This window comes from Sinocyclocheilus grahami, unplaced genomic scaffold (genome assembly GCF_001515645.1).
Source record: "Sinocyclocheilus grahami isolate Dianchi unplaced genomic scaffold, SAMN03320097.WGS_v1.1 scaffold45.1, whole genome shotgun sequence".
NCBI lineage: Eukaryota > Metazoa > Chordata > Actinopteri > Cypriniformes > Cyprinidae > Sinocyclocheilus > Sinocyclocheilus grahami.
The window spans coordinates 1,747,418-1,769,602 of NW_015505224.1; the positions used below are offsets into that span (position 1 = coordinate 1,747,418).

The 22,185-nt window shown below is 37.1% G+C and overlaps 1 protein-coding gene across 1 annotated transcript; it reads left to right on the forward strand.

Moving 5' to 3' along the window:
- The first annotated feature begins 3,395 nt into the window (after window positions 1–3,395).
- stox1 (storkhead box 1) lies at window positions 3,396–18,767 on the forward strand. The gene is made up of 4 exons (XM_016268400.1): window positions 3,396–4,405; window positions 14,247–14,399; window positions 14,522–16,814; window positions 18,534–18,767. Exons 1-4 carry the CDS (start codon window positions 4,063–4,065, stop codon window positions 18,679–18,681), a joined length of 2,937 nt encoding a protein of 978 aa, XP_016123886.1. The 5' UTR covers window positions 3,396–4,062; the 3' UTR covers window positions 18,682–18,767.
- The last annotated feature ends 3,418 nt before the right edge of the window (window positions 18,768–22,185 follow it).

Here is a 22,185-nt window from a genome sequence, read left to right on the forward strand (position 1 = left end):
ATATGTTTTAAAATGTAATTTATTCCTGTGACTTTTTAAACATTATAAATGTCTTCACTGTCACTTTTGATCAGTTTACTGTGTTCTCACTGAATAGACACATTACTTTCAATAATAAAACGTTTAAATGTATTACTGTATGATTTGTCCGCTTAAAATGAAGTGAAGATTTGAGACAAAGCACTGTATATATTTCTATCTACCTCATCTAACTGCATTAAAACATGTCTGGAGTCTCATAATGTTTAAATAAGACGTCTGTGCATTTTAGTGTAATCCTACACTGCACTGACCCGGATATCTCCCTCATTGATGTGAAAAGCACTAACACAGAACAGGAAGTCCAAGGGAGGCAGTTCCTGCATGGATGTAGTCACCCTGGTGCAGGGTCACTGGAAGCAGCAGGAGTCCTTTAACATGCCAGCATTCACCTAAGAAACCTCAAATACATGCTACCTTTGAAGTTGGATTTTACAAGGCATTTGGAAGGCTGATTGTTTCTTGCGGCAGTTATTTTTTAAAACAATTTTCCATTAAAGCAAATGGAAGTCAATGGCCGGACACTAGTTATGAGGTGACAGATGACACGGCACAGAAATCTGAGGCTTACATGATATGAGATATAACTTTTCCATCATCTCAGACATTCAATACACTATGTAAACCCCTAATAACAGGCATTATTAGATGCACCTGCAGTGGAGCCTGTGTGTGTTCCTGTCTTGCTGTACACCCTACAATTACTCTAGCGCTTGGGTTCAAACTCTCACTCTACTGTGAACATCACCACGTTCAGGAATATGTTTGTTACAGCCCCTCAGAGTTGGGAAGAATTTTGTGTAGCACTGGACTACTTTCTGTGTCTGACAACACATACATCTGTGGAGTCTCTGAGCTAAATTGATCTTTACATATAATAAAATATTGGGTAACACTTTATTATAAGGTGTCCTTGTTACAGATGTGACATGTACTTACTATTATAATAACAATACATTATGCATAATTACATACAAGTAACCCTAAGACAAACCCTAATCTTAACTCTAACCATATAGTAAGTAGATGCAGTTAATTAATATTACTTAGTACTTAAATGTATAATTACACTGTAACAAGGACACCTTAAATGAAAGTGTAACCAAATATTGTAATAAAATCGCGATAGAATTGGCATATTGATTTATATTGTATCATTTTTCAATGTCTTGCATGTCACATAAACATATTGACTGACATGGTCTTTTTTATTACTAAAATAATTGACCTATTCTACAGCCATACCAAGATGTACTTTGAAAATGCTTATTCGACCCCAGATCCTGTAGGCTGTCTACTGTCCAGTAGAAACAAAATAAAGCATTCTGAACATAACATTTGTTCAGCCAGTGCCCTGATTGGCTTAATATATGGGCAAATCTCAGAATTGGAGTCACCAGCTTACTGGAGGATAAACATAATTTCTGTAAAACTGTAGAGTGTGTTTTACTTCATTTCTATATGTCATATGAATGCTTTCAATATTTATAAGCAGTGTTGATGGTAGCTCTTCCTTGTTTTTTTTTCATAACAAAGAAAATCACACACACGCACAAAAATAAAATAAAATTTGCTCAGTCAAAACCTAATTTTGATGAAACACTCTACACTGATTTTTCTCTGACGTCTAATGGAATTCTTAACTGCCTTTTATACATAATCTCACACCATAAAGTTTTAACAGGAAGCAGTGAAGAGTGTCTTTGATCTGGTTTACTGCAGGAGGGTACATGGGCACTCATAATGAAAGAGTAATGAAGGAGTCATGTTTCAGTCTGAAAAAGGAAAATCACTGTCAAAGCTAAGCACACGCTTAAAAATAAAGGTGCGTAAAAGGTTCTCCACAGCGATGCCATAGAAGAACCATTTTTGGTTCCACAAAGAACCATACAGTCAAAGATTCTTTAAAGAACCATCTCTTTCTTACCTTTTTATAATCTGAAGAACCTTCTTTCGCCACAAAGAACCTTTTGTGAAACAGAAAGGTTCTTCATTTGTTAAAGGTTCTTTATGGAACCATTTATACAAAAAGGTTATTCTATGGCATCGTGAAGCACCTTTATTTTTAAGAGAGTAAATTGACAAAATATGGCTCTAAGAACTTTTATTTTCTAACATCGCACTATAGGCTATACTAAGATTTTCACTAAGTGTGTGTGTGTTTTAAATAATAGACCAACAATACTCACCAGTCCATTAGCTCTAGTGGTAATTTACTCCATTCATCCCCCTGTGGACATCTAAACTTAACTAAAAACTAAAATCCTTCTGAAAAGATAATGAGAACATCTGTGATGACTGGTGTTTGGAATAAATGAAGAGTTCATTTGCAAAAACAGATTATTCTGTTTTTAACAATTTTATAATAACATAATAAAAAACATGGTTTTTGAAAAAAAAAAAAAAACGGAGTTATCTGTTTTCGCAAATAAACTATATATATTAAACACACACACGCGCATGCACACACAATGAAAATGCTTTCTCTAAAAACAGCATGTTGATTCTGGTTCTGCTGAATTCTTTGTCGGAGCATAAAAGCTTTGAATCAAACTGACCTTGGAGAAACTGGATACATACAAAGAAAATGACCAATCCTGATGTGGTTGTGGTCAGAACAGATGCTTTGACTCATGTTAAAACACAGATGCATGAAGACACAAAGTCTTATTCATTGAACATGAGGACTGGCAGGGGTCTTTAAATGCGTTGTATGGCAATCTTCCAAAGAGTGTGCAGTCATGCACCTTTAACATGATTTATGGTGGGAAGAGGGAATGTATTCTTTACATACACCGAGAAAACACTATATTCTGTTCCACTGCTAGACCTTCGCTCGCCCTATGGTCATACATACATTTCAGCCACCTTGATCTGTCTGTCATATGTTAGACCTTCAGGTTTGATTTCAGTCATCTAATATGAATTTCAGATGTCAAAATTATTTATTGAATTTGTACAGGTTTCAAAATAACAGTCTGTTTATAGAAAATTGTTACATAATTCATTATATTTCAGTCTCAGTATTCAGTATTCATGCTTCTTACACTCAGCACATTACTGATGATAGTGTGATATAGGAGACGTAGGAGAGAATGGGGCTAGTTGTCACAGGAAGTTGTCAAAAGAGCTATATATAACTATATATAACTAGATTATTAAAAATAAAGGTTCTTTATTGGCATTGGGGGTTCCCATGGAACATTTCAAATGTATAAAAGGATCTTTATAGTAGAAAAAAGGTTCTTCAGATTATTAAAATGTTCTTTACACTAAGATTAAAAAACGATTATTGGTTTCACATTCGAAATGTAAAAAAAAAAATCATAAAATGTATAAATTGCAATATTTGTTGGCAAGATCAATGCACTGGGTTGATATTCTATGTTGCCTTTTACATTTTTGCTGTTTCATGAATTATTTAGTTGTTTTATGTTTAATGTATAATAGTGTGTTTAATGGCAGGTTCCATTGGGACTACTTTCTCCATATTGGTCTACTGTGACATGTTTGGCCAATAATTGTGGAAATATTTAAGTATTTTGTGTAACCAAAATGTAAGACAAACTGCCTTGAAATATTCACTGGAATAAAAAAAATAGCTCCACTGTAAAATGTAAGGTAGGTAAATAGAATAATGATGTATTTTGCTCGTTTGCTGCTGAAACTGAAAGCAAAACAGTTTGATAGTCACTAGGCTACTTGATGTTGTGGTGTAACGACAAAAAATCTCTGCATAAAGCGTCCATTAACCACCTATTTTCCCTGCACTGTTTGTTTACTGTAGATGCTTTTCAATGGCAGTCAGACGCGACCACGCCCATATAATTAAAGAAGAGTTTTGATTGGTGCGCTGCTGCGCGCGTCCCCTGAGTCAGTTCGTCAGCAGCGGCGGTTGCCTTGGGAGCGAAGACACCAAAGTACACACATGCAGAGTCGAGGCGTCCTGCTCTCCAGAAATGTGACACACTACAGTCGTTGGATTAAGCAAACCGAATGATGAGGCCATATTCCTGAGACTACATGTACAATGAGATTCATTTGAAGGCAGACATGTCTGTACAGCACCGCTTGGTCCAGCTGTCAGCCGCGTCGCTCGCTGTTGTTCTCAGCCGCGACGAGGACAGCAAATACAGCGCGAGCAGCACCAGAGGACAGGATGTGTTTGCGGACTTTAAATCGCAAAATTCGCGAAGCTTCTGGAATAAAAGACTCGTGAAAGCGGTGTCGGAAGTTTCCTTCCAGGGATGGCTGGAGAACTACGTGCTTCTCGTCCAGGGCAATGCCAATAACTTGGAGGTTTTGAGGGAAGCGTGGATGCGCAGGGCGCTGAGGTCGCCCAAAGGATACACGATCAAAGCAGTGGGTAGGTGATCAGCATTTGGCTGTTTGCAGGGTCGTTATGAGATGTGGAATCACTCGATCCTCTAAAGCAGGGTTCCTCCGATCTTGCCCTGGAGGGCCAATGCGCTGCAGAGTTAAGCTCCAACCCTGATCAAACCCTGATCAAACTCAGCTACCTGTGATTTTCTAATGATCCTGAAGACATTGATTAGCATGCTCAGGTGTGTTTGATTAGGGTTAGAGCTAAACTCTGCAGGAAAGTGGATCTCGTGGGCCAGATTTGAGGATCCCTGCTCTAAAGGCTTTGTCTACAGCTCATGGTCACGCTGCAGATTTAACTCAACTTGATCAGAACCAGTGCATTACAGACGCGAGTCCCACGAGAGCGAAATCTGGGGAAGGCTTGGGGTTGAACATTTGATGAGTGACATGGTCAAATTTGTAAAGAACACTTTGGGCCATGTTGGATAAGGAGACATGCACGGTTGACACTTGTTTTTTCTAATCCTGAAAATTATTATCAATTATTGTGACAATTTTTTTTGTGTCCGGATCTATTACGTTAAGTTATCTTTTAAGGCATAATCTTTAGTTATTTTTTTCTAAGATGACTAGTGAGGCTTTGTTTAAAATATAAACATTTCTATTTGAAAACAATATATAAATGGGTCAAAGACGAAAAAGGGTTTAAGCATAAAAACAATAAGTGTAATACTGCTTTAAGTTATTGTTGTCCCCCCCCCCAAAAAAGTAAAAGTTTTCTGTTTAATTTAATTGCAATTTTGTTTTTCTGCGCAAAATGTAAATATCATACATTTTCCCCTGATTTACAGAAGAGACCCACTAAAATGTCATTCAGTGTAACAATCTTGTCAAGCATATTTACAACAAAACTCAATTTATGACATATTAAAAGACTAATTACCTTCACCCCAAATACTAATTAGTTGTAATTTTACATTTTTTAAATTTGCCACTATCCTAGGTTTTGCCCATTTGTCAGTAAGAATATTTTACTCAGAAGACACTTTACTTGCATTTAATGTGCTTTCTGGACATAAAATCACTTTTGTAAATTTTAGGGATGCACGATATATCGGCCACCATATCGGTATCGGAATTTCTTTTGATGCGGACATCTTAACGTCTTTGACACAAATACATATATTTAAAAAAAAAACTTTGTCTGCATTAAGAAAGGCAAATAAAATGGGCCTAAATAAAAATATATAAATAGATAGATAGACAGGCCCCTATAGACCCTCATTACTGTGTATCAAGGTCATGTGTAAAAAAAATAATCACTTATTTTGTGAAAAGGCACATTTTGTTCAAGTCAAATGGAGTAACCCTAAAGTTTATTCATATGGATGGATCAAAAAAAGTTTTATCTGTTTGAAAACCTTTTTTGAAGATAATGATTCATTTTGCATTCAAAAGTACAGAAAATATATGAGTGCATTTTACATGAAGGTTACACCATTTGACAGTTTTAGAGTCAAAGTAGAAAATGACATAAATGTTCTCAGAAATATATGAAACCAACATGAATTTCTCAGAACTTGGCATGTGTTTTAAACTAGATTTGTAAATGATTTCTTCTTTTTATCATCTCAAAGATCCTTACTAATGTTGACAGATTTCATTAGAAAATCTAAATATAACCTTCAGTGGTGTACATGGACATTTTCCCAGCGGATCTCTATAGGGATCCACTCTATAGGAGATCCACATACTTCACTGTCCTTATGAATGCCTCTTCCTCCTCTGTCTCTCTAAAAAAGGGCCCCAGATTGTTTTTCCCAAGCTATAATAGAAAACCACATCATTTCCGTTCACTCTAGAAGGTAGCCTCTTAACCTAACCTGACCAACAATTCCCTATGAGACCTCAACATGCTTTAGGCGTAACTGTGTGCGTGCAACATAAGTGCATTATTTCCAGATGACAGGAAATATGATTTCTGGGGAGCTGTGTAACCCCGCTCTCTCCCTCTGACTCAATTCTCACTGCTCAATTTCAGCCGAAGTGGTTAACTACCAAGAAAATGGGGCATCTTGATTTGATGTGGCTACAAAATTCATGTTGGTTATTATTATTGTGTTTTGATTGGGGATGAAATTGTTTTCGTTGGTCACATGTTGAGGTGACGGACCTTTTGTGACAGTGTGGACTTGTGTTGCCTCGGGTGTCGCTGCTTCTGGGAGGCATCTGGTTTGCCCACTACAAACACGAAGCAGATTGTAAGAACCGTCATTTGCTCTTGCTGTCACAAGCGATGAAGGTGCATGTTAACACACTGGGTATAGTGTGTATCTGTGTAGCTAGGGCATTTTTGAGCTAGGACCACACAATTATGCAACTGGGAGAAGAGGGAGGTAAAACCCACAGCTTTTTTCACTCGTTTAATTTTCAATCGGAAATTGGAAGCACACTCTCATACATATAAATGTTTTTTTTAAGACCTCAGGTCAGGTTGGGAGCTGTGGGGACATAGGCCCAGACCCAGTGTCTTTTGTAATTTATTGCCCATTCACTAAAGCCCTTAGCATTGAGTTATGTCCTGTCCAGTTTGTCCACCAACTGGGTTTATAGCTTGGCTACTGGAGCCGATGTCCCTTGTTTCAGTCTCAGGGTGGTACCATAGAGTTGTTTTATTGTTGTCTGGAGACGCCGCCAGGATATTGTGTTGGCAATGATTTAGGTATGGTTTGATGAAAGTATTGAAATGATATATAACTGTAAATAAGTTAATACGGTCATTGGGAAGTAACACCTCCAAGAGCTTTTTACACTTTAGAAGTGACACACTTTCAGTACTTTGAATACTTTCAGTGTGTTTCTAGGCCTGTGTTTAGTCAGCAGGAAAGGGTTAGTGGCTGTGATTAGCCATCAGCAGATGGGATGATGAATGAGCCTGCCTCCCTCTCTGTCCTCTTGATTATCAGTATACATTAAGTGAAAAGACGGATTGTTCATGGGGTCTGCTGCGCTTTTTTAGCCTCTTGCTCATGATACTCATTGACCTTTTCAGCTCAGATTTTTAGGCTTGTGTCTTTTGTGTGCTCTTTAAAACTTAATAAATACATTTATATTGATTTAGACCACTATTTTCATGACTTGTTAGTTAAAAAAAGATAAATCTGTCATCATTTGCCCACCTTCATGTCTTTCCAAACCCACATGCCCTTATTGTATGATTATAAATGGAGCACAAAATATTCACCTCCAAAGTTTTTATGTAGGCTGCATCTGTGTCCAGATCCAAAAATGGCACGTTGTTTAAGCCAAAACGGCAATAGAAAGTAACAGTTTCTGGATGCAGATATGGTTAATTTGTTCTGTCAAAGCTATTTTATGACTAATACGTTTTTAGAATATAGTGTACAGGTCAAATTAACTTATTTTATGATATTTTAATTATTTATTACTTTTATGATATTTTTATTTTTATGAGTTTTTATTTTATTTTTGATGTTTGTGTTTTTTTTGACAGCCTCTGATTACTATGAACAGCCATTTATTTTGGGAAGAGGAGCGTAAAGATGGCATGTTCCATGGAAATAATAACGGTATATGGTGTCGGGTTGGGGATGACAAAAGGATGAGAAAATCTTGAAACAATTGTCTTTTTTGGGCAAACTATCCCTTTAAGTTTTGAAGAAACTTCAAGAAAATGAAATGTGTGGAAACGGCTCAAACACTTCTGTCTCTGGCCGGTGGCCTTGATCTACAGAGAATTCTTCATGCATCATTGATCAGTAAAGCTGATTAGAATTGGAGGTGTAGGAATAATGTGCACTGAACTACAGAAGTTTAGGATGATGACTGTAAAAATCATTTGCAGAAACAAGAAATTCAAGGCTGCCTTACCCTTGTCTGTTGAAATCTGAGGTGCTTACAATGGCTGTCTGAAGTCTCTGCATTATTGAGGAGCTGTGGATCATGCCATCACACTCAGGTGTATAACATCTAAGTTCTAATGAGGTGTTCAGTAATGTTGAGCACAATTAACCTCACTGATATTTTCAAAAACATTCTATGCCATCTGGTTTAACTTTAGTTTTTATCAGCTGGACCATGTTTGTTAGTGCACATCTTCATACCTAACTGTGAAAATATACATGTGCCTCTACCAAAGTAGCCTGATTTGTTGGAGGTTTATGCAATGTAGACTACATCTCTCAGATCTCAGCTCATTAGCTGTGACATGGTCTCTTTTATCCTGAGGTCAACACCCCGTGGTTCTCATGCATTGAAAGCTGCCCTCTTGGTTAACAAGGCACCAGAGGTCATTGCTCCCTAGCGCTTTTCTCAAAGATGTCACTGCTGACCACAACACTTCCAGGTGTGCACCGTAAACAGAGGAGGCACAGTTCAGCCAACGTGTTTGTAAAAGAATGATTTTTTTTCTTATTCACAGGAAAGCATATCTTTCTTTAACTTGAGGAAAAACCTAATAAAAGCAAGAAAGAAATTAGCTTACACATAAAAAACTATTGTAAGATTAGCATACGATATCATCACAAGCAGATACTCAAGGATAAATAATAAGTTATAGAATAATCCATGTGTGTAGTTACACAGAAAACTATTATAATGTAATAAATCACATAAAAATGGCATGCAGTATCATCACAAGAAGAGAATGCAGGATAACCATGTGGGTTGTTTATTTTTTTAATGGACACATAAAGAGCTGTAATTTTGGACTTAATTTAATTTAACTTTCATCACAGCCAGAGATTCCAGGATAAACATGTCAGGTATGTTTATTTATTTAAAAGCTTTTTTAAAGCAAATTATCTAATCCATGTGGCCAGAATAAAAGAGAGACATATGCTGTGTACATGCCCAGTTCTGGAAGATAAAGGTGGAGCTGGATCATGTTTCTAAGAAAGCAACCAATGGAATGTTTTCCAAGATAACCATACACCCAAATCAAAGTCTGCCACGAGCAGCCAGCCATGTGTATTTCTTTCAGACTCCTCCATTTTTTATTTTCCTTAATGATTTTGAAATAAATATTTTAAGCTCACCAAGGCAGCTTTTATTTAATCAAAAATACAGTAATACTGTAAAATATTATTACAATTTAAAATGACTTTTCTATTTTTACATATTTTTTAATTTAATTTATTCCTGTGATGGCAAAGCTGAATTTTTGGCAGTAAAAGCAAATATCCTGATTTGGTGCTCAAGAAATATTTATTATTATCAGTACTGAAAAGAGTTGCTTAATATTTTTGTGGAAACCGTAATAAAGTTTAGCTCAATAAAAATATTCAGTTCTTAAACCAAATCATACTGACCTGCAAACTTTTGAATGGTAGTGTAGACATTGTTATTCCAAACACATCACTTTTCATGCTGTATGATATTTGTTACTCTTACTCTATTGACCAAGGTCTAAGAACATTTGCTTTTCCTGTGGCAGGTAACATGGCCTATTTTTGTATGAACTTCAAAAGGGTCCCTATTCTTTTAGCTTGAAACCTGAGAGATGCTGCCAATTGATAATGACCTCCTTTCAGGAGACCTGATACAACATTATTCTCTTCAATACAGGACAGCGAGCTGGTGGGGCTTTCAGAACATGTTTATATGAGGGTCTTTGTGACTTCTCACTAAGTCAAAATATTGGTTTAGTCACTCGATTTCGTTGTACGTTGTGAGTTTGTCAGTGTCCATCACTGAAACGGCTGTATGATGATAAAGTACCTACTAATCACATACCATTTGTTCAAAATGACAGCATAAACGTGGAGACATATTTCGTCAGCATTGTTATCAGCGTGAAGCAGTTTCTTCTGCTTCTGTTAATGAGTGCACAAGTCCACAGAGTATCATGAAGAATGTAAACATTGTAAAATGGCTTTTTAATCAGTCTAACAAACCAGCAAGAGTTCATCCATCATGCCTGTGTGGGAGGATTAGAAGAACTTAATTTTTCCCTTGGAACATTTGACATGGTTAACATTTAAGACAGGTGTTTCATTTCAAAACTACACCAGACCCATTCTGTGAGAGGTATGTTAACTATCAAGAATGTTTGTGAGTGGCTGAAAGGGATAAAAGTTTAGGGCCTCTTTGGATTTATAGGCCTTTTTAACATGGCAGGCAAAGCATTGTAAAACCTTCATAGTAAAAGGTGTGACCAGGAACCCTACAGCTACTAATGACAGCACAAAACATTTTCATTAGTCCACCAACAGCATGCAAAACTGAAAAAGCAAAGACTGGAATGAAAGTGTGCAACATATGACTCTGCTTGCTTCATTGTTTTTCGTGTTAATAGAGCGTCCCAGCATTAGGGCCAGTGACTGGCATGGTCTGAAGGCATGAACGCTTACTGGGATTAATGTTTCAGTTCCCAGTGGAAGAACTCAAGGAGAACTCAACCATCTCCACAGAAGCTTTAACTGTTATGTATCTGAGGCATAGATGCATCGCCCTGTTTTTGACCTCTGTGTGAAAATGTAATCATGCATGCATAATTTTTTTGGCGGTAAAAGAGTTGAAGTGATGTTATGATAGAGTATCGTGTTTCAGGTACGTTTTAAGAGGGCGTTTTAGGAGGTTGGGGCTCGGTCTTTTAAAGTACCTCATAACTTTCAGGTGGCTATGGGGCATGTCTGGAGATCTGAAAGAGAGCGTGGTGCATGGATGTGCATGTTTCTCTTTGCAAGTTGCTTTTAAGAGTCAAAGTTTTAATGTGAAGAACTTGTGTGTTTTTTTCTTTATGTGAATAAGATATATCTTTTTCTAAATCAAACATATACTCATTTCCATTGAGAAGTCTACTAAAGTCAAAGTGTGCTTGACGTTTGTACCATTCGCTCTATCCAGTTTCCTTGAATCATGAATTTGAATGTCTTAAAAAATGCCTCTTGACTTTCTAAGGTCATTCAGACATTTGTATCACTGTGCAAAGGCCACAAAAATGTCCAAATAATTGGGCTTTCAAAACATGTAATATATTGTTTCCACCATATGTTACCTATTTCTTGGTCAGGTTAACCTCAGATAACCCCTATATAATGCAGGACTTTCTTTAGTGTTGAGATGGCTTTGTAAAAGGTATGTTTTATAGTAAACTATAAAATTTTTCTTGATTTTGTCAAAATGTTTAAAACCTAATTATTCTTCAGTGCACTTATATTAATTTGGCATTTGAGCACTTTTAGTGTATGACACCTAGAAAAGCATATGATTTCAGCCACCCATGAAGCACAGAATTCCTCAGAGGCAGGAAGTTGCCTATAGGGGGTTAAACAACACATGTGGCATTATCAAGTTACCTTTAATTCATTTTCTTTTTCCCGCCTTTCACTTCAGTTCACTGTGTATTTTTGTTGTTTCAGCCACTTAAAGTGGTTCAGAGCGGATAATGTAAGTAATGGCTACAGCTGTGACAAGGAATGAACCTTACCACTTTCAAATCTTGTATTTATTAGTACAAGCACATGGGCACTGAAGAGCACCTTATATGTGGTGTATATGTGTGTTGCTTGAATCAACAGAGCACTTGCACGTTAATTACCTCTGTGGTTTCATTCTGTGAAGTTTGACGCCCATAGCTGACCAGGATGTTTTTAACAGAATTTCAAACAATAATTAAATTGTTTTGGTTAACCTGTCTGCTTCTTGACATGAAAAGGCACACTTTTATTTATTTCCTTTTTTGTAAGTAAAATTTGTAAATACAAACCAGTTATCAAAACTGAAATAAAAATATAAAAATGCAATTATTGGTATTTTTCTAAAAGAGTTTATAAACTCAGTCCTAAAAAAAATGGACCAACTTTGATAATCAGCACTTAAAGTTGATTATCAAATATTTGTGTGGATAGATTAGCCTATATAGATTTTCCCATTAAACAATAATACAATATTATTAAATATAGCTATAAAGGATAAGGATATTGTGGTATTTTGTGGATCTTGTAGATCCCATGACTGTAGCAGTTGTAATGTCTACAAATATTTAATAATATATTTTTATTTTAAATTATGTTTTGTTTTCCATATTTTGTCTAATTTATGATTGTCTTTACTATTTATTTTTTGTGTGGTCAAGTGATCTCATGGCCTTGTTTGTCACTTCAGTATCTGAAAGTGGCCTGCTATGACCTGTGTGATGAGCGGCAAGAGTTGTAGGGTAATGTGATAAAGACAAAATGGGTATTTGAGTAGCCATGCACAAGACATTCACATGTGATTTTCAAATCTTGTTTACTATAATTAATTTATGCTTAAATGTCAACCACTGGTTATTTTTTTAATATTCATTTGTAAATTAAGAAACTAGTCCCACTCCCTTTCTACATCTTCCTTGCCGCTGTTTGCAGTGTGACATGGCTGCCATGGTATCTGGTGAGGTATTCCTGTGACAAAAGTCTTAATGTTGTCTGAACAGCTTCATGATACAATGAGCCCTGAGTGTTTCCCTGGAGAGAGGAATTAAGGGTACATGTGTCCTTAGTAACAACCACATGCCCACGTCAGCTCAATTGATTCTGGAACTCTCAATTGTTGTGCAAAACGTTTCCCGCTTTCTCTCTGAAAAGAATATTTGAACTCACTTACTCCTAAAAAGATGTTTATGGTAAAATGCAAGACGTTTTCTAGCATTGTTTCTGCAGTTAAAGCATCAGAACAATTATATACATCCGAAGGACAACCTAAGGATGTTCTGTTCCCACATTCACACCACTTCCCTGAAAATTAAAGAAGAAGACAAGGATTGATTTATCAAGTGCATGCATCAGTCTTTCCTCTTTTTACACCTCTCAAACTACATGTGGTCAAAGACCTTAGACAGGATGTTTCCTGTTTGAGACCCTAGACAGGATGTTTTTCCCATGGAAAACAGTGTCAAAAGTGGAAGGCAATGTTTCAGCTTACTATTATTTCTGGGCTCCCCTACAACAAAGGAGAATGGATTAGTTGCCAAGCATGCAGAAAGTCAGACATTTAATGTGAACTAGCAGATGAATGAAGCTAAAAGTGCAGGTCAGGAATATGAGTGGTGTTACGTCCCAAAGACGCATGAGCTTTTGACTACTTGTAAAACTGACGATGCCTCTTTCATTTACTTTTGCATGTATAAAACTAGTAATGCAGTAACAAGTATATTTTGTTTTACAAACATGTGATTTGATTTCTTTTTTTTATTATTATTTTCTTAATTGTGTAAATAGGAATTCTATAGCCAATAGACACTGGCAATAACAAGTGGTCCAAGTATGTGAGGCTCACAATTGTTTACAATAGTGCTTGCAGAAAGCAAAAAGAGGCACACAAAAAAGGCCTCTGGCAGTAGATATATGGCAAAAAATAAATAAATAAACATGAAGGATTGAATATTCACTGACTCACCATATGTGATGTTTTTTCACCTATATGTTCTTACTACATTATGTGTTATGATATATGTATATGAATCAACCAATAACATTTAATGTCTAACCAGTACTTGCCTACTTGTGGAAATACCGTGAAACAAGCAACCTATGCTTTAGGACACATAAGTGATTGAGCTCTTCATTAACGTAGACACTTTGTTTGAATTTAAATGTTAAAAAAATTCCAGGCTTTAGAAGAATCAAGTAAAATTTAAAAATCGTTCAAATGAATCCGTAAAATCAGTAAAATCATTCCATCTAATTTCCGATTAAACTTTAGTCCTCTGTGGATTTTAGGATATGTTGTTTTCTATCAATCTCATGGTATATTTAAGAGCCTCTTTATCCATTAAAGAATATTTTATAATCTATTATGTGTAAAAATTTATATAAAATACATCTTTTAAATTTCCCTGACTTCAACTGACCATGTTCTATATATTTTTTTTTTCACAGGTGATCTGTCCCCTGTTCAGATGTCACCAATTTCCCAGTCTCAGTTTATTCCACTGTCTGAAATATTGTGCTCCGTCATATCGGACATGAATGCCGCAAATGTGGTTGTTAATCAGGAAGCATTGATCAATCACATGATGAAAGCACATCCAGGTAACACAATATTACGCCATGTTTCACTTTACTGTGCTTACTTGTACACTACCTTATTACATTTTTATTTGAATTCAAATTCATTATGAAACCGCTATATTCACACAAATAATATGTTTCAGGAATGACCATTCCCACTCAAGACATCCTGTACAGTGCTCTGGGAGCTCTTATCAAGGAGAGGAAGATCTATCACACTGGTGAGGGTTACTTTGTAGTCACCCCTCAAACATACTTCATTACCAACAATATGGTGAAAGAGAGGAATTGGTGGAGTGCTGGCGACAATGACCTGTCATCACCTCCTCCCATCACGTACCTGGTGAGCAATGAGAGCTGCATGGACACCTCTACTGAGGTTCCTGTCATGGCCCACTGTAAGTCCTGTTGCTGCTTCACCTCTCCGTCCATTGTACCTCCATCTGTCCAAGATCACCAATCCATCGGCATCAGTGAGTGCACTGGAAAAAGCCTCAAGTGGCCCAAAGAACACAAACCTTCCATTCAGCACCAGTCCACGTCTACGGCAGACTACCAGGCCAGTGAGATTAGTAAATCCACCAACACAAGCCGCAAGGACAAGGAGAAAGCTGGACGCAAATTTGGCCTTAACCTCTTCCGACGAAACACGGGTAAGAAGGAGAACAAGTCGAATAAAGAATATGCCACATTCTCTGGACAATTCCCACCGGAGGAATGGCCTGTCAGGGATGAGGATGACTTAAACAACCTCCCCAGAGATCTAGAACATGCCATCATCAAACGGATCAACCCAGATCTGACAGTTGACAATCTAGTAAAACACACGGTTCTTATGAAGAAGCTTGAGGAGAAAGCTGAGAAAGCAATGGAGAAAGCTGTGGACAAGGGCATTTCCACTGAAGCTCTTCTGTCTAAGCAGAGGCATTATACCTCAAAGCCTGTGGGGAAGAAATCAGCCCCTAGAGCTACTCGCAGCAGGAGAAGAGGACCTACATCCAAAGAGAAACAAAGGGCAAAGTGTAAAACCTTGCAATGTGCTGAAGATTTAGAGGCAGATGATCAAATTCTACCTCACCTCAGAGCAGAGTTTGCTTTGGATGAACCTGACAATCAGGAAGAAAGTACCAGTCTGAATCCAAAATGTGTCTACAAGAAACGGATAGACAACCCGTTTCTGGAATTGCCAGGAAGAGATGTGGAAACAAACATCAGCCATAAAGAACAAAGGAGGAGAGAAGCCAAGATTCCAACCTCCGGACGCCGGGAAAGACCAGGTCACAGGTCAAAGTCCTGGGATCTTCACCGGGCCAAAGCAATCAATGACAGCGTGGAGAAATCTCACACACTGAAGGACGCAGCCTGTGAACAGCTCCATGAATGTGCACCGACTGTAGACTCCACCCTGGATGTTCAACCAGTTCAAGAACTTTGTGGAGATTACAGCTTGGCTTACCCTGAGAGCAGCACTTTGAGGATAGAGGACAAAATTAAGCTGAGAGAGAATAAAGTCAGAAACAGGGAGTTCAGAGATGGCAGAGTAAGAGAAATTAAACGTCAGGGTGGAGACTTGAGACATGTTCCTGACCAAAAGAACATTGTAGATCATGCTACACATTGTGATACAACAGAAGTACCCCTCTCATGGCCTAAACCTACAATTCAACGTAGACTTTCCCTACATCTACTTAACAGTAAAGAAGAGTCTCATCAACGTCCTGATCTGCTGTCCTCACACCAGCAAATTGGCAATATAACTAGCCATCAGCTGTCAAATGGTCAAACACTGGACAGAAACACAAGCCAGACTGAGAGTGAAGTTTATACAGATGATGAATATCACATCTATCAAAAGACAGTGGAGGATGAGGATGGATGTAACTCTGTCTGCCTGAATGAGGAATGCGTTCTTGACCGTGAGGTATCACAGACTGGCACAGCTCATTGCCATGAGCCTGTATGTGCAGATGGTGGTTGGGATAAACATTTCGTAGAGGAACATGCTCATCGAAAACCCACCAGAACCACATACAGGTCGCATGAGTACAGGTGGCAGTCTTCTAATCACCAGATCCTTCAGAAAGGTGCTAACTCCAAACAAGAAATCCAGGGTCTGAGGAAAAGACCACAAGAATCCAGTTTGGCAGATGATGAACATGCCAAAGCCCTGGAAAGCAGCATTTTTGACTACTGTCAGACAAGCGAAGTGGAGTCCGATTCTGAGACCATACATAAATCTGCAGATGAAGCAGAAGCTGGCAAATCTAACCACTGGATCTGTCACCCAGAATTAAAAGACTGCCATCAGAGAACAAATGAGACATCTGAGGATGCTGGCAACTTCAGTGCAAGCCTAAATGGCCCTACAGGGGCCTGTGCAGGAGAAACCACAGAGAGTCAGAGTTACACAGCTGATAGTGGGATTGACTCTCCAAGGTTAGTCTGAGGTCGTTCATAAACGTAATCACTTAAAGGGATAGTTCACCCAAAAAATTTAAATTGTCAATAATTTCTCACTCTCATATCGTTCCAAATCCGTAAGATCTTCGTTCATTTTTGTAACACAAACACTGGCTCCAGTGTCAGCCAGCACCACACGCATGCATCGTGTACTCTCGTAAATAAGCGTCAAAGATTGACACAGAAGAGAAGAAATTGTTGAATTATTTTCTTTGCGCACAAAAAGTATTCTCAAAGTTTCATAAATTTACAGTTGAACCACTGATGTCACATGGACTGTTTTATCGATGTCCTTACTGCCTTTCTGGGCCTTGAACATTTTAGTTGCGTTGCTGTCTATGGAGGGTCATAAAGCTCTCAGATTTCATCAAAAATATCTTAATTTGTGTTCTAAGATGAACAAAGGTCTTACGGGTTTGGAACGACATAAAGGTGAGTAATTAATGACAGAATTTTCATTTTTGGGTGAACTATCCCTTTAATGTTTTCTACAATTGAAAGATCTACTTAAAGCTGCAGTCCGTAAGTTTTGCCTCTTTGTTGCCATCTCTGTTTGAAAACCTGCAATTGCATCTGTTTGCGGAATTATCTTCCTTGTGTGGGTTGTGCACGGCTCCAGCGCGGATGAATCTAATGTTTTGAGGAGTATGTATGGCTGTCAGTCACTGTGTGGATATTTACTGTACTTCGCAATCACAGATTCTAGCCTACGCCTTGGAATATATGACTCAAGTAAGAATTTTCATCGGATATTGTCATCTGAAATAGTAAGTAACAAAAGTAAGTAACAAGTCTACCATGTTTGTTCTGACCAACTAAGGAAAAAAGCATTACAATAAATCACGCTACCAATGGTGATTTAATCTAAATATCGGTTAGTTCATATCTCATCAAACCGTGCAAATTATTATTAATGTTATACTTTATTCTCAAATTATTAATGTTAACAACATCAGCATTGCGTGACTATGAGTATAGTGTGTATTAGCATGTAGATTTAAATTTCTGTACAGTCTAATCTCTAATTGTCATACCATTCGAATTTCATATTAAGAAATTCTTTTAACCCAAAAAGCAAACTATGCTCCCTTCGAACTGGTTGTTTTTAAAATACAAATCTTGTGTAATCCCAAACTATCTGTAATCAGAAGCACATCTAAAACATTCACATGTGTTTCATAAACACATAATCGTTTCTGGATTACAATCCGCCATAAAAATGATACATTTAATTATTCTAGCTGCTGTGAGAAAAGGCTATAAACGCCACCTGTAGGATCCTCACATATGATAGCCTAGTAGCCGGGACAACTTCTTTATGTTTACAGACGTGACGTAATAATGCGGCAGCATGCTTGAATTTCCCGCGAAAACCTACCCGAACCACTCAAATTAGAAAATATTATTTTAAGATAGCCGTTGTGAATCGGGCTAAAGTAAGGCGATAGTTTTGAACAATGGCTGGTTATGTACTTGCTCAAATATTGATTTCGGATCATTTTTTACCAAAAAAAAGTTACGGACTGCAGCTTTAAATATTTATACTGCAATCAAAACCAAGCTCTTAAGTACAGCTCAAGGATTCATGGTTGCCAGTAACACTTGCCATTTATTTACATTTGGAGATACATATCTAAATGTTTTATGGATTTCATCCAAGATTAAATATTTAGCTTTTTCATTGATTATTTGCAGGACACATATGAGTGTAACCTCCAGTAACTCAGCAATACTTAAAGGACTGAAGGATCGTGGTTTCCTGCAGAACCTTGAAAAGCTCCACTCCAACGGCATTCACCCTCAGAGTTCACTCCTCAAACTTTCACCTGTCATGAATGTTTAAGCAAATTAAAACGTAGCTCAGCATCTGGGTATAGTTATATTATGTAAAAAATTTATATAATCCAACAAATGTAAATATACCCCCCCCCCCCCCCCCCCCCACACAAACACATTACATAATGTAAATAATTTGTCACAGAATAAGAATATGTGAATAACTTTTTGACAAAAATGTCAGATAGAACCTTAATATTCCAAGGTGATAAAGTTGTGGTGTACTGACTGTGCATAAATACTTTTTTGAAACATAAATCTTCAATATTTTATTATATATTAAATGTTTTGTCAGTGACCAATTTTTGGAAGTCTCTTAAAGTGTGAATGCCTTTAACAGTGCAGTGAAGGACTTTGGGTTGCATCTTCGTGTTTTGGGATCACCTTGCTATGAAGTCATTTTGCTCTGGTTCCAGAGTGATTATGTGCCCATTAAGTGGAGTTAGAAATATCATAACTAAGGCCTGGATTCACAGATGGGGCTTAGCTTAAACCAGGACTAGGCCTTAGTTAAATTAAGATATTTAAGCAGCTTTTATAAAAATAGCTTAGAAGAAAACATTACATGTCAAGTCAAGTCACCTTTATTTATATAGCGCTTTTAACAGTACAGATTGTGTCAAAGCAACTGAACAGCATTAATTAGGAAAATAGTGTCAATAATGCAAAGTGACAATAGTAAACACTCATTTTTCAGTTAAAGACAGTTCATCATTGAATTCAGTGATGTCAACATCCAGCTCAGTTTAAATAATATCTTTGCAATCATGTCAACGATAACGCTGGAAATGAAGTGTCCCCAACTAAGCAAGCCAGAGGCGACAGCGGCAAGGAACCAAAACTCCATCGGTGACAGAATGGAGAAAAAACCTTGGGAGAAACCAGGCTCAGGCGGGGGGCCAGTTCTCCTCTGACCAGACGAACCAGCAGTACAGAAAAATCAATATAAGACGTAATAAAACAGACGATGAACAATATTAACAGCAATTATTATATGATGCAATCAAACGTATAGCAAAATGTGGTAGTTCTGTATGTTGTTTAATCAAGAATCCTGAAAATAAATAAATAAATTCCACAAAACATTAAGCAGCAAAAATTGTTTTCAAATTTGATAATAATAAGAAATGTTTCTGACTCCAAGGTTTTGAATGGTTGGTAGTGTACATTTTTTAAAATATTATTAACATTACATGTTTTATTGTTTTTAACAATCGTGTGTGTGTTGATGCTTTAGTAAAACTATATGCAAAACCACTGTACCGATAAAGTACTTTGAAATTGAAATTGAGAGAGAGACTCAAAATAACTTCTCAAAAAGTTCTGAAGGAGTTTCTGTCAGGCAGCACAGAGGGGGGATTCAGTTATTGGCTGGAAAAAAGCTAAACAAAAACAACTCTTCCTCTGTCTCCGCTTTTCTCAGATGGGAGCTGCCAACAAAGAGAGTTTGGTAGAAGAGGATGGCTAGATAAATCAAATTCATTACGATTCAGAAGGATATCATTCTACGTCGCTCTCCAAAAGTACTGAAGCCTTTTCTTCTGTTTCCAACAGGACTACCGTAAGCAGTATGGACACAATTTAATTTCCTGTAATTTCAGTGGCACTACATCTTTATATAACATACACTGGACCTGTGACTGTTCCCTGGTCATTTTCACACCTCTGCTGAGACTGTGAGCAAGTATGTGTGTGTGTAAACTGATAGAAAATAACTCCGTGTGAAGAGAAAGGAGACAGATCATCAGTGGTTTAACACTAACAGGTGAGTGTGAGGGCTGAATATAGCACAAAGTTGGCATTCAAAGTGTGTGTCTTGAGGCCACAAAGTGAATTTGAAAGTGTGTGTGGATAAGCATGTTGAGACCGATCTCTTTGTGCACTCACACACACATTTTGACAACACACTGTGTCTTATGTCCTTTTCCAATTAAAACCCCATCATAAGAAAAACTAGGAACTGAATTTAAGTAGTGCATTTATATACTTAATTCGTTACAGTTTTACATTTGAACTGATTAATAATGTTAGTTTTTTTCCTGAAAACATCTTTTTGTACATGGATCCTTTGTTGTTTAGAGAGAAAGTCTGAATATCACAAGGAATAATCCTCTGATCTATGTACAAATGGTAGGTAATTTGCAGAAATAAAATGTTTATAAATGGTGTCATTCTCTTTTTATTTTTTCTTGTTAGATATACTTCTTGCCTCGAATAAACAATGTAAACAAATGGGTCAAACCTGAATTACATTTTGCAGGGGAACAGACATGGCCTCGAAAAAATATCTGAATAAGTCTGTTAGCATGAGAAATAAGGCATATGTTTTTGTATTAACTTGAAAATAACATTCTCCAACTGCTTAATTTAATGTATTTTCTAAATCAAGCAATGTTTAAGAATATATATTTAATCATACTATAATGTAATTCATACCACTCAAAGATAAATATGATCATTTCTAATAATCTAATAAACTAATGTGAGCCTGAAGCACACAGGTTTTTACATCTAGTTCCTCACATTATCTTGAAAATTTTCATGTACCTCTACAAGTGGAACAGATTGGCATCCAGTACAGTTGAATGTTGGTAAATACACTGCATTCATCAAAATGTTGCTTGTGGTCTTTGTTGACTTATTACAACAAAGCTTGCCTTTACAATGGCACTGCCATTGACGGTCATGAAAAAATCACGATTGGCCTGCAGTTAATCCAACATTCACACTGACAAAGGCAACCCAACTGCTTAATTTAATGTATTTTCTAAATCAAGCAATGTTTAAGAATATATATTTAATCATACTATAATGTAATTCATACCACTCAATGCATACTGCAGTGTGTAAGATAAATATGATCATTTCTAATAATCTCATAAACTAATGTGAGCCTGAAGCACACAGGTTTTTACATCTAGTTCCTCACATTATCTTGAAAATTTTCATGTACCTCTACAAGTGGAACAGATTGGCATCCAGTACAGTTGAATGTTGGTAAATACACTGCATTCATCAAAATGTTGCTTGTGGTCTTTGTTGACTTATTACAACAAAGCTTGCCTTTACAATGGCACTGCCATTGACGGTCATGAAAAAATCACGATTGGCCTGCAGTTAATCCAACATTCACACTGACAAAGGCAAGCAGAGGTAGCCGTAGCTGTTGTAAGTTGTGTGAAACACAGACACATTATATGGCACTGAAAAAATGGGATGGGACATGCACCCATCTATTTTAGATTCACTTCTAAGCCACACACAGTTTGATTCCAGCACTTTTAACCAGGGGGCTGAGGTGAGAAGCTCTACAGGTTCAGGCAGGAGCTCAGCAGATGGGGTTGTTGAATGACAGGTATTGAATGATGGCTGACTGTGTCATGTTTCATTCAGCCTCACTGACAGAATCCTTCCTGTGTTCATAAAAGACAGCACAAGCATACTGTAGACTAAAAACCCCTGTCAGTGACTTTAAATCTGCATAATGTAGCCAAGTTCTTAGCACTCTAGA

Bases quoted from the DNA above. Each gene is read 5' to 3' on its own strand.
- stox1 (XM_016268400.1), top strand. From the start codon at position 4,063: ATGTACAATGAGATTCATTTGAAGGCAGACATGTCTGTACAGCACCGC. The intron at 14,400-14,521 runs GTAACACAATAT...AATATGTTTCAG, and splicing joins CATGATGAAAGCACATCCAG to GAATGACCATTCCCACTCAA. The intron at 16,815-18,533 runs GTTAGTCTGAGG...GATTATTTGCAG, and splicing joins AGTGGGATTGACTCTCCAAG to GACACATATGAGTGTAACCT.